At 40.0% G+C, this 12,092-nt stretch overlaps 1 protein-coding gene across 2 annotated transcripts in view; it reads left to right on the top strand.

Annotated features, from left to right (window-relative positions):
* Positions 1 to 10,260, top strand: part of nfat5b (nuclear factor of activated T cells 5b) — a 32,755-nt gene extending 22,495 nt beyond the window's left edge. Inside the window, exons 7-13 of one of the 2 annotated variants that reach the window (XM_061068787.1) lie at positions 804 to 938; positions 1,047 to 1,099; positions 1,759 to 1,891; positions 2,124 to 2,198; positions 2,464 to 2,567; positions 2,797 to 4,603; positions 5,610 to 10,260. In XM_061068787.1, the coding sequence (XP_060924770.1) occupies positions 804 to 938; positions 1,047 to 1,099; positions 1,759 to 1,891; positions 2,124 to 2,198; positions 2,464 to 2,567; positions 2,797 to 4,603; positions 5,610 to 5,848 (2,546 nt within the window). In that variant the 3' untranslated portion in view covers positions 5,849 to 10,260. The remainder of the gene's footprint in view (positions 1 to 803; positions 939 to 1,046; positions 1,100 to 1,758; positions 1,892 to 2,123; positions 2,199 to 2,463; positions 2,568 to 2,796; positions 4,604 to 5,609) is intronic. The other variant, XM_061068788.1, reaches the window with a different exon arrangement.
* The last annotated feature ends 1,832 nt before the right edge of the window (positions 10,261 to 12,092 follow it).

The following is a 12,092-nucleotide window of genomic DNA, read 5'->3' on the forward strand; positions in this document are numbered from 1 at the left end:
CTGGTAAAGTAAAGGTCTCAAACTGCAGTGGTGGTAGTGTTTGCTTTATAAGTAACAAATAGTGGGTTAGGGGAAATTTTGGGTTTAAATCATTTTAATACAGAAAAAAAGGAAATCTTTGCAGAATCCATGGTCCAAGAAAAATATTTTCAGCATTTTAAAAGTTCTTTAAAAGTTAATGACTGATTGAATACTTCATATATTTATATTTGCACTGATAAGAGAGAGTTCAGCAAAATCATTGAATCGTGTTTAGAAACACTGTGTAACCTTTAAAAGCTTCAACTAAATACCCATATATAAAATACATTTATAAAAAAAATTCTTAGTGCTTTGGGGTCAACATTGTTTTGTCTATGATACCTATTATGATAAGAGATAAAAAAAATCAATTGATCTATCTGCATTAAATATGAATATTAAAGTTAAGGTAAAACTTTGAAACTAGATTCCAATGGCTTCACACCTGGTGCGACGCCGGTCGACGTGTACTTATTTAGTTGGACCGCACCCATCTTTGAACATGGAGTTCCTTTTGATCTCAGCTTCAGTACATACCTAACATAACATTTGTGATTGCAACTTCCAGAGTTGACAGATAGACACCTGCTCAATGGGATCAAAATAGAACCTAGTGTACTGTCAAGCTGTAAACTTTAAAACCTGTAAAAAGCATTTAATATTGATCTGGTACTTCAAAAAAAAAGAAGCCTTGATATCCGACACATAAAGTCACGTAAAGATCTTTGTTCTCTCTCCCCTTTTTCGATTTCTAACCAACTCTGTATTTGCTCTGTTTACAGCACAACCTGCAGGGGTGCCTGAAATCTTAAAAAAATCACTGCACAGTTGTTCAGTGAGGGGCGGAGAAGAAGTCTTCATCATCGGCAAAAACTTTCTTAAAGACACCAAAGTCATATTTCATGAGAATGTTTCAGGTGAGGGTCTTTCCAAATGCTTTTTAATCATCTGCATTTATAGGTTCATACATTTTATATTTTTGTGTTTGTTTCCGTGGTCAAACTGAAACTCGTTCTTCTGTTCAGATGAGAACTCGTGGATGGCTGAGGCTGAAATCGACATGGAGCTGTTTCACCAGGTAAAATCTGATTTGTTTTTGTACCAAATGATTAATGCTAATGAGCTGAGTTGATAGAAGCAGCCATTTCAGATTTGTATGGGCCTTGTAATCACGTAATCACCTTAAATAGCAGCTGGTTGAAAGGTTTGAGTAGTCTCATTGTGTTCTGACCTAATTACACCCAGTCTCTCAGTGTGGACTTGAATGTCTCAGCAGTCCAGTTTTAAACCTTTGCCCTTGTGAACAAAACTCTCAGGAGTAGATGAATTTATATAAATCTTTTGTTTTTATTGGAGGCCCACTGTGGATTTGTCGGGGGGGGAAACATATACACATTATACATAACTATGCGTCTCACTCAAATATCATCGTGTTTTTAAAAAACTGCACCATGTAAGTTCATGGCTGTTGATAGCTTATTCCTTTGCTACCTCGAGTGTTGACGAATACGAGAACGAGTGTCGTGATCTCCATGCTCCTGATGTGCTGTTAGAACATGATCCGTTAACATAGTGATGACAAACTCAGAAACTTATTGTAATTGTATATTCAATAAATGTTTTCTAATTTACTGCCCCTTTGACTCAGATTAGATTCTTGCACATAGACCTACTGCTGTTATGCTGTCGAAATTGTTCCCGGTTGCTGACTTACTTTTTTGTTGGCTCATATCCAAGAATCACTTGATAGTGAAGGTTCCTCCATACCAGAATCAAGCCGTCACCTCGGCAGTGTATGTGGGAGTCTATGTGGTGACGAATGCTGGGAGATCACATGATGTTCAGCCTTTTACTTACACTCCAGATACAGGTTAGTTCGACACCATTTCACTTTATCTACTTTACATATATACGTTTCTCTTTATTCATCAGTCTATTGATTATATGACCTCTTTGTTAAATAGAATAAAACCTGATTACAATGTCATTATATGTACATCTTGCTTGATGACATGAATGAGATGAAATAATATTTCTGATGGTTTACCTAGATTTTCTTTTATAGTTGACTCTATGAAATCTGTTTACATTTGCTATTCCAGGACAACATGATGTTCCTGTGAAGAAAGAGATGCTTTCTCCAGTGAAGACTTGTACTTTTGATGAACAAATTAAAGGTTATTTTTCTTTTGTAAACTAATATAAACAATCACCATTGTTTACTTTACTAGTGTGTATTCAGAAACATATGTATACAAGTGGATGGAGATCTGGAGTCTTCCATAAGGCTTTGCTTGCATTTTAAAGCTGTTTATTTCCTTGAAAATTGCAGAGAATGGAAACTGTACATTTCACTTTTTTTAGCTCACAGCTGCAGACACATTTTTACGTTTTACTGTGGTATTCAATATATGAATATGTTCTCCACTCTTGCTCCAACAGTTCTGGATGGTGCTCTGATGCCCTCGATGTTGCCTTTAGTGAAAAGAGAAGACGTCACTCCAATGGAAGTGACAAGCAACCTTCAATCTTCTGGCGTATATAAGGTGACGTATTTATTTTTTTACCTGAATAAAGGTCTCAGCTTTTACATAATGAAAACAATGGAACTGTTTTGGATGTGATCGGATATTCCAAATTAAACTTGGAGGAAAATGTCATTACCTTCATAATTATCCTCAAGAAAGGGTTCTTGTGGATATAGGTTTTAAAGGTCAAAGTACAGGAACTAAACAAAACTAAACACACCTTTTACCCTCTGTTTTGTATTGTCAGCAGACTGGTGATCTGTGTCAAGCCCAGCAGAACCCAGACATGACTGCAGGACATCTAAATAAAAATAGACCCTTCTCCAACAACTTGTCTCAGGCTGCAGCTGACCCTGACAAAGCTCAGGCTTCTGTTTTTACCAACACTGAGCCCCTGAGCACCATCCAGAATCAGGACATTGCTCCCACCAGCTCATTTCCTGTGCCTACAGACTCTCTGCTCCAGCAGGGTTCCCAGCAGTTCCTCCTGGAGCCAAGAGAGGGCCTCGGCCAGGAGAGACCGGGCAGTGGCTCTGGAGGTGTGGGGAGGCTGTGTGGAGAACCTACTCCCCAGCAGCAGCAGCAGCAGCTGCCAATGTTCCCTCTAGATGAGGTGGCCCAGCTTGAAGAGGCAGTGAGACAACTTAAAGCCAAAGGGTACTGCAACTTACCTCTTCAGTCTGACAACTCCATGGTCAAACAGCAGCAGCACATGCAGCACCAACAGCAGATCCAAAAACAGCAAATCCAGCAGCAACAACAGCAACAAATGCATCAGCAGCAGCAGGTGCTGGAGAATTTACAGCAGCATCTGTTTCAGTCACAGATTCAGATGCAGTGTGGCATGTTTCAGGACGCCACCCAGGGCAAGAACTCAGAACAGCAGAGCTCATCACAAGGAGTGGTGCCAAACCCAGGATCTCTCTTTCAGCATCCGCAGCAGCAGCAGCAGCAGCAGCAACAGCAACAGCAACAGCAGCAACAAGCAGCTATCTTTCAACAGGCAAACCTACTTTCCATTCAGACCAACTTCCTCCAGCAAACACCCTCTCACCCTTCACCACCCATGTTCCACAACCCCAGCTCTCTTACTGAAACACAAGATCCACAGGGAGCCCTATTTCAGAAGGCTTCTCAGGAGCAGGTCCAGGCTGCTCTCTTTCAAAACACCATGACAGTACTGCAGGCCCCAGAGCAACAGCCCACAACCCCTGGACTTTTCCTCCCCCAGTCCTCCCTGCCCACTCAGCTCACAACCAGCAATTCTCAACAACAACAGCAGCAACAACAGAAGCAGCAGCAGCTGGTCTTCCTCAGTGCCCTACAGTCCCCTGCCCCTGAACCACAATCAGTATTTCAGGCTCAGACCCAGCTCTCCCCCATCCAGCAGAGGAGTCCCATGGAGCAGCAGCCGCCCTCCCAGCCTCAGACCCACGCACAGCCAACCCAGCAAGCTCCCTTATTCCAGAACATCTCTCCACATCCACCTGCAAACACACTCTCTCCAGGCCAGCAGCAGCAGCAGCAGCAGACTGGCCTCCTGTTCTGCAACAACACTATGTCCACGCCAGACCAGGCCTCCAGCCTCCTGTTCAACAGCCAGGGCCAGATGCCTCCTCTGACCAGCAGCAGTCTGGTTTCTCAAGAGCCCCAAAACTCCTCTCTGCTGTTTTCACAATCCAATCTGGTGACGGTAAACCAGCAGGATCGCTCTGAGCCAATGGCCTTGGGGAACCCCACCCATCCACGACAACAAGTCATGTTTCAGGAGCAGCAGCCGATGCAGCTGGGTGGCAGCTCAAACAGCCGACAGGAGCCTCCTGTGGGCCTCTTCATGCCTCAGTCCAACATGGCCTCTCTGCAGGGGGGACTGGCTCAAGAGCTCGCACAGTCAGCCATGTTCGCTCCACAGAACGGCGTGGCGAACCATCAGACGACCACCCCCTCCCCTGTTCAACAGTCAGGACCGCTCTTTCAGACGACCGTGAGTGGGGGCATCAATCAGCCAAGCCAGCCTCAACAACCTGGCCTGTTCCTCTTTGGCATTCAGAACGGTAAGGAATCTATTACCTCGATGTACGCAGTTAAAACTGATGAGATGACAGCAACGTAAACAAGATCAGAAATGTTAAATCAACTTTCAACTAATAATACATGATTATTTGATAATTTGTACATGAAAGCTGTCGCTAGAGTGAATTCTAAGTCCATTCTGCAATTACTCTTAGCCCTGTTTTGGTTTTCTCTCATCAGCATTGTTTCCAGATGCTGCAGACAGCTGTTTTCAACAAAAAAATCTATGAAATCCCGCTGTACACTAAAAGCAAACAGTAGCAGTTTGGGCTGCAGAGGATTTAGCAGTGAAAGAGCCAGATATTTTTCTCAGGAGTTGACAAAGACCAACGCAGAACTGAAAGAGAGAGTGAATTTTGGACTAAGATTCGTCAGTTGGTCAGAAGCATGACTCCAGAGTTACACTATGCGTGCTCTGTTTCTGCTTAATGTGTAAATAGACGACTGTTTGCTAAGATGTTGGCCACATCAGCTGTAAAGTTGATGTCAGTGTTGTGTCCTCAACTTGTTTCTGCTGCCCCCAAGTGGCCAAAAATATGCTAACCTAGTTTTAACAGTTATAAGATAGGAAAGCACTGCGTGAAATAATTACACAAAATCATTTTGATTTTCTATTGCATTTTTCATTTTATTAATAGCATATTTATTTGTACCAATTTATTTGTTAAATAATTTTCTTTCTTTCTTACCTTCTTATTGCTGTATATTTCCATATTGTTTATAAACAATTATTTATCTTCAAAGCTAGGTTAGCTCGTCTATAAATGTGGCAAGAATGAAATAAAATCAACAGTAGTACTTTAGAGGAACAATTTGACAATTTATACTCAATTTTGTTTCCAAACAAATAAATGAAAATACATGATCCATGATTTGTCTTATTAAAGTTTGTTTTGAAGTAACTTTGCATATAAAAGCAAAATATATATTTTTTTCAAGGTCTTTCAACTCACTCACTCTCACCCAACTGTTTCTGCTTCCTCACAGGATGTGGCCAGTTGATGAACACTCCTGGAAACACACTGTCGGATCAGATCATAGCCATCAGCCAGTCTGGTCAGAACCAAAGAGAGAGTGATGCTCGTATCCAGTCTCTGCTCAATCAGTCCCTGTCTCAGTCTGGGACTGTGCAGAACAGCATGTCCGCCTCGCAGAACATGGAGAAGATCGACGACCTGCTGGTCAGCCTGCAGGAGTCCGGCAGCAACTTAAGTCGTTCATATTAACCTCTGTACTTCATTCTTTTACTGATATTGTGTATGGGAAATTAGATACAGTTATACTTATATGAATATGTTTTGACAAACAGCATAATGTGAGTCACCAAATGTTTTTTCTAGCCTACTCACATATAATTGAGTCTTCATTAGGAAAGAAACTGTGAAGCATTGTCAAGTGCTGGCGGCTGTGCTGAGAGCAGCTGTTATTAAACCTATGGCATAATACGTTGCCTAAAGCAAACTGGAGAAATTAATATCGAGACAGTGAACTAGAAATTTGTGTTGGACTTTCTTGGCCGAGCAGTTGGACCAAGAGAGGCGAATATCTCTTAATAACCTTAAAGACTGACTGACTCCCCAATGTTAAATCATGCATGTGAAAACTGAGGTGGACTGTAGATGAGAACTGTGAGAAAATTTGTCGTAACTGTCTGATTACGATGAAGGTGATGATGAGGCAGGTGAAATTTAGCCCAAATTTTCATTCATATATCTTGTGAATTTTTGTTGATATCCGTAAGTAGATTGTGAGTCGTGTTGTTGGTTGTCGTGGTGTTTTCTTAAGTGTTCTCCAAAGTGTTTGGTGGTTTCCGTGAATAGTGTTCCCTTTAATACTTTTTCGTAGTTTTGTTGTTGTTGCATGGAGGGTGGAGCGCGTGGTACGGTAGGAGTGTCTGGACAGACTGTGGTATGAACGGTTGAATACATCATAGATGTCGAAGGTATAGTCACTGTTGACAGGGTTTGGAATTATTAACAGTGCGGCAAGTGAACCAAGAGAAGGTGAGAGGGGAAGAGTGGAGGAAGGTAACTGAGAAGTCGAAAAATTGCAATGAATAGAAACATTTCCTTATGTCTTATGTGATGTGTAGCCACAAACATGTGTCTTTCATGTATGTCTTTGCTTGTTATTTCAGTGTTGCAGCAGATAGCTGACGATATGAATGAGTTCACTTTAGCTTTTTCTGAAAGGCCACAAAGTGACGTAGGTTTTCATTGATGATGTGATAAAGACAGAAACTGCATTCAGTCTGTGTCTTTAAAAAAGTAAAGATCTTTAAAAACAAATAAACCCGACTAATAAAGTTTAGGCCTGTTTGGTACAGTAATAAAAAAAAAGAATATTTGTCATAGAGCGAGTAGTGGTCAGTAACATGATCATCAGGAGCTCTAAAGCATATCTTTCTATATTAGATATTTCGCCGTCACCACAGTGTACAGATAGCACTTTGTAATGTAGTATAAATGAACAGGCTAACATTTAGTCTGTATTCATCAAAACCAAACTGTGTCAGTTTGATTCTTTTTACAGCTTAGTCACCTTTGAATACATTAGGAAGAAATAACTCTTTTAAGAAACTGTAGTGGTAGAAATGTAACAAATAAAGGCTGATATGTTTGTTTTTTACATGTATATTCAGCACTTTACGATGCTGTGACAACTTTACTCATCCAGGGTACACTACAGTCCCACAAGAGGTGGCTTTCCTTCTTTTTTATCTCAGCCGCCTCTTCCTCATTGTTTACAGTGAAGAAGATACATTTCCCATGTGTTTGCATAGCAACGCTCATGTAGTCGGGCAAACTCAACAAACATATTTCCACTCTTTTGAGATGCTATAATACAGTTGGATACATATATTTCACATAATACAGTTAAATACAACATCTAATTTCCAGCCATGTTACAACTACTACTTTTCATTCCCAAAACCTAGTGCGTTATTTTTTTCTGGAGGGAAAAAAACTGCTTAGAAATCTGGACAACTGAGGAAAGATGTGGTTCAAGACATTTTTATTTTAATGACTCTTATTTAAATACATGCATCTGCAGTAGAGAGAGAGTAGAATGTAATAAAGTATATTAATATAATTTTTTTGTCATAAGGGTAGGATCGTTTTGTGTTGTAGTGTAATTTTGCGTCAGGCACGCATGAACTGGAGTAGTATTCTTAAACCAGCTAGAGAAGAGCCTTTTTACCCGTTTTATTCAAGTGATGGATTCAGCTGAATGTTGAGGAGAAGCAATCGTTTGTCGGCTACAACTGTACATTATATTTCTCACCTGGATGGACGTATTAACATGCAGTAACAGAGCCCTTTTTCTATGTGTTCCTTTAACTGGAAAGTCTGCAGATCTAATGTTGGCCTGTGGACTCAGGACCAAAGTTTGACTCCAATCTTGCTTTGCATGAATCCTGATGACAGGCCAGTTTTTTCCTACTTGCAATTAAACTTTTAAGGAAATCATAGACAGCCTATTCTTTTCCCTCCTAAAGATACAGATATCATTGACGTCACACCTTTCTCTGTTTATTGTGTTGTGTTATGTGTGGTTTTACTGTACGTGTGTGCATGAACAAGGGGCTGGTCTCTACTGACGACCCAATGGGCTCTAGTTGAATGCCTTGTCTCATTTTTCTCTGCAGAGTTTGTCAGAAACTTAGAAACACAGTTACATTTTATACACTTTTCAATCAGTTTGTTGTTTTTTGTGACAGATAAGATATAAACTTGACTGATGTGATTTGTGGAACTACAATGTGTTGGTTTGAGCAGTTAGACAGTGTTTTTTAAAGGGACCCTACTCCTGAAGGAAACCTGACTTTGGAGAAAAGAGCTATCTGTGATTGGCTTACTTCAACTTGTGAAGTAGAAGAATTGAGATCTCCAGTGTTGAATATTTATGATTATATTTGTTTAACAGTTTTCTTTTTCTTTTTTTTGTTGTAGACCTTTTCCTCGTTTTGGAGAATCTAATTTATTTGTGTGTTGGTTATTATCTAAATTGTTTCCCGTAATCCTAGTTCTGAATGTACTGATGAGCCCCCACAATAATATACATTCCTGTGCACAGTTACACGTTAATGAACATATCATGTGACTTTTAATTGGCCCTTAATTTCTGCTTTAACCACGAAGTTAAAAGCAGAGAAAAATTGCACAGAACTTCAGTTTTTTAAAGAAATCTTAAAAATAGGAGCAACAAATTTCAGTATTTTTACAATGATTATAATTCTGATTGTGATTATAAAGTGTGGCTGTAGACGCCTCACTTGAGATCCAGAATGTTCTTTTGTACACACACTGGGGAGGTAATTACTTTTTTGTAATTACAGTTTCCTCGTTTGTTTATTTACAATGTAACTGTAGATCAGAAAAACATGAGTGTTTCTCTTCATACAGTCTTTACTAATTGTATGTAAAAGAGCAGGATTGTTGATAAAGGTTCTCACTTTTTCCAAGACGCTACAAACTAACTCTGTGTTTTCCTGCAATAGAACAAGATGTGGCTTGCTATTAACATTACCAGTTCATTTAATATCACCAAACTGAAATTTGCTATCACAGGTATTTCACCCCCCCCCCCTAAAATGTCACTTTAGACACGAATATAAGCTGTACATGTGCCTTGAGGAGATGTCGTAGTATCAACCAGATGTTTCACCGTTGGCCCTGTAGGGCGGTGTCGATTAGTCCTCATTAACTAGAATGTTTAAGCCATAAGACTTTAAGTGTGCTTAAAATGCTCAACAACAGTGACCAGAGAAGTGTGGTTGTGGTTGATACATGTGTTGTGCAATTCCTGTCATGCGTCTAATTTGTTTGTACTGAAGTATCCATTGCATTTATGTTACACAACGTAGATGCAGACAAACTTTTTCTCTGAAACTGCTATGCAGCTAATATACTGTAAATGTAGATCTGTTAGTTTTTGAATATATATATTTTTTTCTATATATGGCCTCTCCTGAGAAACCAAAATAGATGTTCTTTCTATTATTTATGTTGCTTGTTGAAATGTTTTCTGATGCTTTAAGTGCCGCCTGAAACCAATTAGAAATCTTTTAGTCAGTTGAAATGTAAATTTCTCTCTCTTTCTTTGATTCAAGGGTCACTAATTGTCTTTTTCATTACATTGTTGCTAGTACAGTTAATGTGATGGTTTGTGTTAAATCCAGGCCTGTTGGTTAATGGTGTAGTGGTTACTCGTCTTTACGATTTATCTCAGGGCCTTGGAGATACCAGGATTCTTATTCTGACCAATAACATCAATGCATGATGGTTTTATGTGTCTTTTAATTACACATTCTGCAAAGCAATATTCACTGTAATTTATCCCGACTTAGTCTGACATTGGAATTTTCAAAAAATGTGCCTCTTTTGTAATATCTTTAAAGTCTGTTCACTCTTAACACAAAAGAACCACTTTACCAATAAACAGCTTCTATAGTCCTGGAAATAACGAGGGGGAAATTTAGTCTTTTTGTTTCTAACAATGTGAACAATCTTCTGATAATCACCCTGGGGAGAAAACAATCTTTCTATATATTTGGCTTTTGTTGGGACATTTGTTTTTCTTGCAGATACATTTTTGTAAACTTGCTGCTATCTATATTAAACATATACACGTTCAATGTTTGGCTTTTGAGCTTTTATGTCATAATTTACTGCAGAAGACTTTGCCTTCTACCAACAAACAAAATGTGTCAGAAAAGGAAACTTCTCTCCAGGTTGTCCTTCAAAAAAGCAAGTCCACACAATCTGCCCTCAGAAATAATCCTGCCAACGTTGAATAGAGATATGAATTTCTTTTTTTTTTTAGAAAAGGATTATTTTCCAATTTGAAGACAAACTGTATAGTTGAATGGAATTTTAATACATTCCTTTCACCTCAATCTTACACACTGAACACTTAGGATGGTAGGGAAACACGGGACAGGCCTGGTTAATGGTTGTCAGGAAAAGGAATCAGTGGGGCATGTGGTTATGAGTTGACAGAGGGTGTAATAAGGAGTGGACTCAGGGAATTAGGGGTCCCACTATAGGATGAATACTGAGTAAGAAGGACAGATAACAGGTGAGGGTACTAGTAGCATTTTGAAGGGATACAGGTTGTTCTTTCACAGGGTATGATGGTATTGAGGATATAGGACAAGATATTGAAAAAACCCTGTACTTTTGAAGGTCTACTGCACAATTTAGGTTACCAACTACCAGTAGATGTTAGCAGGTGTAAGTGGCCACCAGTGGACGTTAGGGACATGACCTCAGTTGTGCACCATCAAGTGTTTTGCCCTTGTAATCATCAATACAGACCGGACTTGAAGGTGCCTGGAGGCTAAAGGTAAATCTGACTGGCTACTGGCTTGTATGACAGAACTATGAAAGCCATGTGGATTGCTCAGTAGATCAGGCATCATAATATTGACATACACACACTTTAACGTGTGGTCAGATACACATCATGTTCACACACACACACACACACACAAGGCCAACATCTGAGGGAAGTGAGGCAGATAATGAGCAGACCTCGGCCAAAACCCTCCCTCACACACACACACACACAGTACGTCATGTGGTTCTTCTTCTCAACTTCCCATGCTCCTTATCAAAAAGGGAGTCTGCCACAGCGGACAGATTAGACTTAGAGGAGGCTTTCATACCTTTTTTTTCTCACAATATTTCATGAGATCATCAGTCTAAGAATGCTTTGAGGCTGGAACTCTATGACCTCTGGTAACCGCGACATGGCGTGCACGCCCATATCATCATCATCAACATGCGACGCCAGGAGGAGGACCCAACGAGCCAGGAGGGCAGGACTGCCTTGTGAACCAGCCAACGAGGCACTGCCCCTCGTATAAGCAGCAGCTTCCGTCTAGTCTCAACCAATCCAAGAACCTCTGTCACGCCCAGTATATTGATATATAAACTATGTGCGCACTCTGTTTAAGGGCCTTTTTTTTCCTGTGCAGCTTACTGCGTAGGACTGGAGGCCCATGCCTGGGCCCACGCATGATCATTTACTAGACACCGCAGTTTCCTGACCTGAGACCTCTGAATAAACTTGCTTAATTTTAACTTGAGAACGACAACTCCTGCCTTTGATTTCCACCCGCCACAATAACCTTTATACCTTTTTAAACTAACCGCTTTCCCATTTTAGAACACAGGACAAGATGGAGCATATCCCTCGTAAATTCTACCACACCAATTAAAGCCTACCACCAGTTGATGTTATCCACTGTTAGTCACCACTAGCACATGTTAGGGACATATATTGTGTACCTTTGGCATATGACTACTAAAAAGAATAGATGTTAGGGTGACAGACTTATAGGGTGTTTACACTAGGAGGAGGGTGTAAAGTAGGATTGAGGACAAAGTAGACTATATGTTAGAGTGTGGTTGTGGGTGTTTTGTATATATATCATATATACTTATTTTAATGTTATATATTTGG

This window comes from Limanda limanda, chromosome 3 (genome assembly GCF_963576545.1).
Source record: "Limanda limanda chromosome 3, fLimLim1.1, whole genome shotgun sequence".
NCBI lineage: Eukaryota > Metazoa > Chordata > Actinopteri > Pleuronectiformes > Pleuronectidae > Limanda > Limanda limanda.